Raw genomic sequence first — 3,862 nt, 5'->3', positions numbered from 1 at the left:
CGTGCTGCCCCCCCCCCCCCCCCCCCCCCCCCCCCGCTCTCCTCTCGCTCTCCTCCTCCTCCTCGCTCCTCGGGGGGGGTGGCAGATCGCCGTGTCCTCTAGGGGATGAGGGTCTGACTCCGGGTCCGAGTCTGTGGTATTTTTTTGGCATGTCGTCCCGGTAGCCCCGTCGCTCGACCTCCTGGCAACGCTCTGTCGCCTCCCCTCCCCTCCCTCCTCTTCTCCCTCTCGCCCACTTCGCCTCTGCCTCCCGTCTTTGTCCCCTGTGGCTGCCCCCTCCCGCTTTTCTCCTTTGCCCCACAAACATGCCGGCGATCGGTGGCTTTGCTCCTGCTCAGCCAGTTCTCTCGTCAGATCCCGAAGCCCGGGTTCTCCAGTTGGAGCAGCTTGTTGACCGTGCGTCTCGCCTGGCGCCAGTCCCATCCAACCCTATGCCTCGCTCGCTGACCCTCTGGGGATTCTCGCCCCCCCCCCCCCCCCCTGCTCCCCTCCCCGTGCAGAATTCCGCCTCGGCGATGAAGAACAAACCGCCTTCGTAAGCCGACTGGACAATGTTGAACAGCGCCTCGAGAGTCTCGTCAAGAGTCTGGACGCCTCGGGCCCCGGACTTTCGGATACCTGTCACCGACTGAAGATTGCCTGTATGTCCCTTTTCTGTCCTCCTACCTGCTTCCAGTGAATGGGCCGCTTGATCTCCCTCCCTTCCTGGGCCTCCTCTTTCTTACCTGTTCTCTTTCCTCCCTCGTGCGCGCGCGCACACACGCACACGCACACGCACACGCACACGCACACACACACATGCCCCCTCTGTTCGCCCGACAGCGAGCACGGTCGATCAACTGCTCGAGCTGCGGACTGAGACCGACGGAAGCCAGCCACCTGCACGCGTCCAGCGAACGCTAGTTGACTCATTCATCCTGCCACGCGATGCGGCCGGTCCGGGGGGCCCGGTCTCCGATCTGGATCGTGTTGTTGAGGGTTTGGCCGAAGTGGCCAAGCACTCGGATGCGGTGATGGATGCCGCGGCGCCGCTTGGTACGCACACGCGCCTATCCAGAATTCTCTCTCTCCCCTCCCCCCCCCCCCCCCTGCCTTGCCTCCTTCCCCCGCTGCTCGCTTGGCCTCGAAAGCTCCTCGCTGACAAACCACCTCCAGCCATCTGCCAGCAGCATCTCGAAGTAGAGGAGCTGGCACACAATGTCGCCTTCCTGCGCGAGACCACACAGGCGCTTGACCAGGCGATTCTGGCCTCACTCGACCGCTACACGAGTCTGGTACGCCATAGCCCGGGCAGCCCCCTCTTCCGCCAGTGTCCCCTCCCCGGTCCATCGGGTGCTTGATGGCACAAACTCTTCTTCCTTGATCCACTAATCTCATCTCTCCCTCCGGGGGCATGCACACACATGCACGCACATCCAAAAATGCAAATGCGACTTCCCCCCGCTTCGACCAACCTCAGGTGGACCTGGCTAACAGCCTTTTTTCCAATTGGCAAGCAAGCCAGGTGGCCTCGGGGGCCGGCGCCGCTCCGAGCACGTAAATCGACCCCAGCAGGCTGTGCATAGCACCTGCACCCCGGCAGTGCCAGGGGGGAAAAATACAAACCAAAAACACATTCGTCCACAAGCCGCCCGCCGGGCACTCATTTCCTCTGTCAACAAGGGGAGGGGAAAGAATGGAGGGGATGTCACACTGACCCACGAAGCGAGTAGCATTGCGCAAAGAGCACCCAGAACAAGGGGAGGGAAGAAAAAAAGGGAGAGTCTATCAAAGGGTGGTGGTGGTGGTGAAGGGAGGGGAGGAAAGTTGCGGAAGAACAGGAGAGAGAGAGAGGGAGAAGGAGAAAGTGAGATGAAGAGTGAAAACATGCAACCACGAGACGGAATGTGCCCCAGGTGTACATGCATACACGCATACACATGCGTCCGCCTGGGGGTGCCTTCACTTGTCCGTCATCCTGGCCTCCTGGAGGAGGCGGGTCGCCACGGCGATGGTATCCTCGCCGTCAGCCTCAGCCTTGCGAAGAATCTCGATGTTGCGCGCACGCAGGGCCCGCAGCTGCTCGAACTTCCGCTTCGTCCGGTAATGACCGAGGGTGCGGTCGATGAAGCCGGGCGGGCTCTCATCGAACTCCTTGATGAAGTCGTTGTTGAGGAGCTTGAGGGTCATTGATGATGGACGGAGAGGAAGGGAGGGAGCGAGAGGGGGAGAAAGATGAGAAAGGATGTGAGTCAGTTTGTGGGAGAAACCAGAGCGAGAGCGAGAGTGAGGGTGTGTGTAAGAGAGAGAGAGAGAGAGAGAGAGAGAGAGGGGGGGGGAGGTGATCGACGAAAGTCCGGGGGGACGTACGAAGCTCCGAGTGGAACTGCGAAGGTTGTACACCTCGCACATGGGGTCGCGCGTGAACTGCGCCGGCAAAGTGGCGAACAAAAGTCAGGGAGAGGCAGGGGAAGAGCATTGGCATCCAGAGGCGGCGGCGATGGCGGCACACAAACGCCGGAGAAAGGCGAAGGAGAGGGAAAGCGGCGCACCATCTGCTGGTAGTGATTGGAGACCAGGCGCTCGAGAGCGGCAGCCTCCCGCTCAGCCGAGCTGAGCACATGCTCGGCGGTCGGCGGGTTGGCTGAGGGTGGCGCCCGGACGGCGGCGGCCGCGTCGCGCGCCAGAACCGGAATCTCATCGATCAAGTAGTCCCGCAGGTTTCGACCCTCGCGGTTATGCTCGACCGAGCACTCACGCGCCAAGCGCTGAACCTTGCGATAGACCTCGAGCGAGCGCTTTTGCAAGACCGCCGGATCGGCCGCGGCGTCGGGGACGGTCTCGGCCACCACCTCGGGGCTGATCTCGGGGGTGGCTTTGGGAGCCGATGCATCGGTGTTGGTGGCGGCAGTGGCGACGGAGGCAAGCCCGCGGACCGGTGCCGACCGGGCCGGGCCGACCACCAGCATGCGGGACGCAGAACGTGCGAGCATCATGGCGTCAGGGAGTCGCGATGCTCCTCAAGATGGAGGGAATACACACACACACACACGGGGAAAGACTCCAAGCGGACTGCCAAGCGGGGAGGTGGAGGGAGAGAGAGAGAGAGAAGGGCGGCGAGCGGAGAGGGGCCGAAGAAAATGCAGAAAGAGGGCTTGGAGGGGAGTATTGCTGCGGATCGTGCTGGGTAGCCGACTCCGATCTCGCCTCGCGTTGAATGGGCTCGCCTGCACCCCGAGGAAGGACACCACGAAGAAGGGGACGCGCGGCAAAGGCCCAGCAAGCCAGGAGGGGGGGGGGGGGGAATCAGACCCCGACAACCACCACACCCCAGGCGGGGCGGACCGGGGGGGGTTGGGCCTTTGAGCCCCTCGCGAGGGGCGACGAGCCGCGGAATGACGGTCCTTTGCGAAGACCAGATGCTGCCTGGGCAGTATGCATTGGGATATGGACGCTGGCCACGCACGATGGGCGTGAGCGTGGCGTGATTCTCTCCCACATGATCCCCGCCTGTCACTCAAACACCCAGACGGATTGTTGTTGAACGCGGCGAGCGCGAGTGTGTGTTCAATAATATGGTGTGGGCAAGGCCGGGGGGACACACATGCCCGGAGAGAAGGCTTCCCCCACGGCCGGGCGTGTGTATGTTTGTGTGTGTGTGTGTGTACGTGTACGCGTACATGTGCGTGTACGTGTGTGTGTGTGTGTGTGTGCGCGTTCCTTCCCATATTGCCCGGTGGCAGGAGTCTCTCAGCCCTTCGAGAGGAGCGAAGCAGTGAAAAGGCCTCTTGTCGGGGATCCCTTGCCCCCGCCGGAGGGGGGACCGTCAAGATCACCCCGTCTGAGCGTTCTCTCTCCTCCCGCTTCCCCCCCCCCCCCCCCC

The 3,862-nt window shown here is 62.8% G+C and overlaps 2 protein-coding genes across 3 annotated transcripts; one reads left to right on the top strand and one right to left on the bottom strand.

The window, feature by feature from the left end:
* Nucleotides 1-174: 174 nt before the first annotated feature.
* Nucleotides 175-1,615, top strand: H696_00440. Of its 2 annotated transcripts, XM_009494293.1 has the most exons (5): nt 175-396; nt 501-641; nt 823-1,035; nt 1,156-1,274; nt 1,460-1,615. In XM_009494293.1, the coding sequence occupies exons 1-5, from the start codon at nt 306-308 to the stop codon at nt 1,538-1,540; spliced, it is 645 nt and encodes a 214-aa protein (XP_009492568.1). In that variant the 5' UTR covers nt 175-305; the 3' UTR covers nt 1,541-1,615. The 2 variants fall into 2 exon arrangements, with proteins under 2 accessions (XP_009492568.1, XP_009492569.1); XM_009494294.1 differs by lacking the exon at nt 1,460-1,615 and having other exon boundaries at nt 1,156-1,397.
* A 205-nt stretch (nt 1,616-1,820) lies between these two features.
* On the bottom strand, nt 1,821-3,233 carry H696_00439 (hypothetical protein). The gene is made up of 3 exons (XM_009494292.1): nt 2,532-3,233; nt 2,350-2,406; nt 1,821-2,157 (listed from the first exon to the last, which is right to left on the bottom strand). Exons 1-3 carry the CDS (start codon nt 2,973-2,975, stop codon nt 1,942-1,944), a joined length of 717 nt encoding a protein of 238 aa, XP_009492567.1. The 5' UTR covers nt 2,976-3,233; the 3' UTR covers nt 1,821-1,941.
* Nucleotides 3,234-3,862: the final 629 nt, after the last annotated feature.

This window comes from Fonticula alba (genome assembly GCF_000388065.1).
Source record: "Fonticula alba strain ATCC 38817 unplaced genomic scaffold supercont2.1, whole genome shotgun sequence".
NCBI lineage: Eukaryota > Rotosphaerida > Fonticulaceae > Fonticula > Fonticula alba.
The sequence above is the reverse complement of the archived record's forward strand: the minus strand, read 5'-3'. Positions and strand labels throughout refer to the sequence as shown.

Coding starts and splice junctions, on each gene's coding strand:
- H696_00440 (XM_009494293.1), top strand. CDS start 306: ATGCCGGCGATCGGTGGCTTTGCTCCTGCTCAGCCAGTTCTCTCGTCA. Junction 642..822: donor TCACCGACTGAAGATTGCCT/GTATGTCCCTTT, acceptor TTCGCCCGACAG/CGAGCACGGTCGATCAACTG. Junction 1,036..1,155: donor GGATGCCGCGGCGCCGCTTG/GTACGCACACGC, acceptor AACCACCTCCAG/CCATCTGCCAGCAGCATCTC.
- H696_00439 (XM_009494292.1), bottom strand. CDS start 2,975: ATGATGCTCGCACGTTCTGCGTCCCGCATGCTGGTGGTCGGCCCGGCC. Junction 2,407..2,531: donor CCAATCACTACCAGCAGATG/GTGCGCCGCTTT, acceptor TTGCCGGCGCAG/TTCACGCGCGACCCCATGTG. Junction 2,158..2,349: donor GCAGTTCCACTCGGAGCTTC/GTACGTCCCCCC, acceptor ATGACCCTCAAG/CTCCTCAACAACGACTTCAT.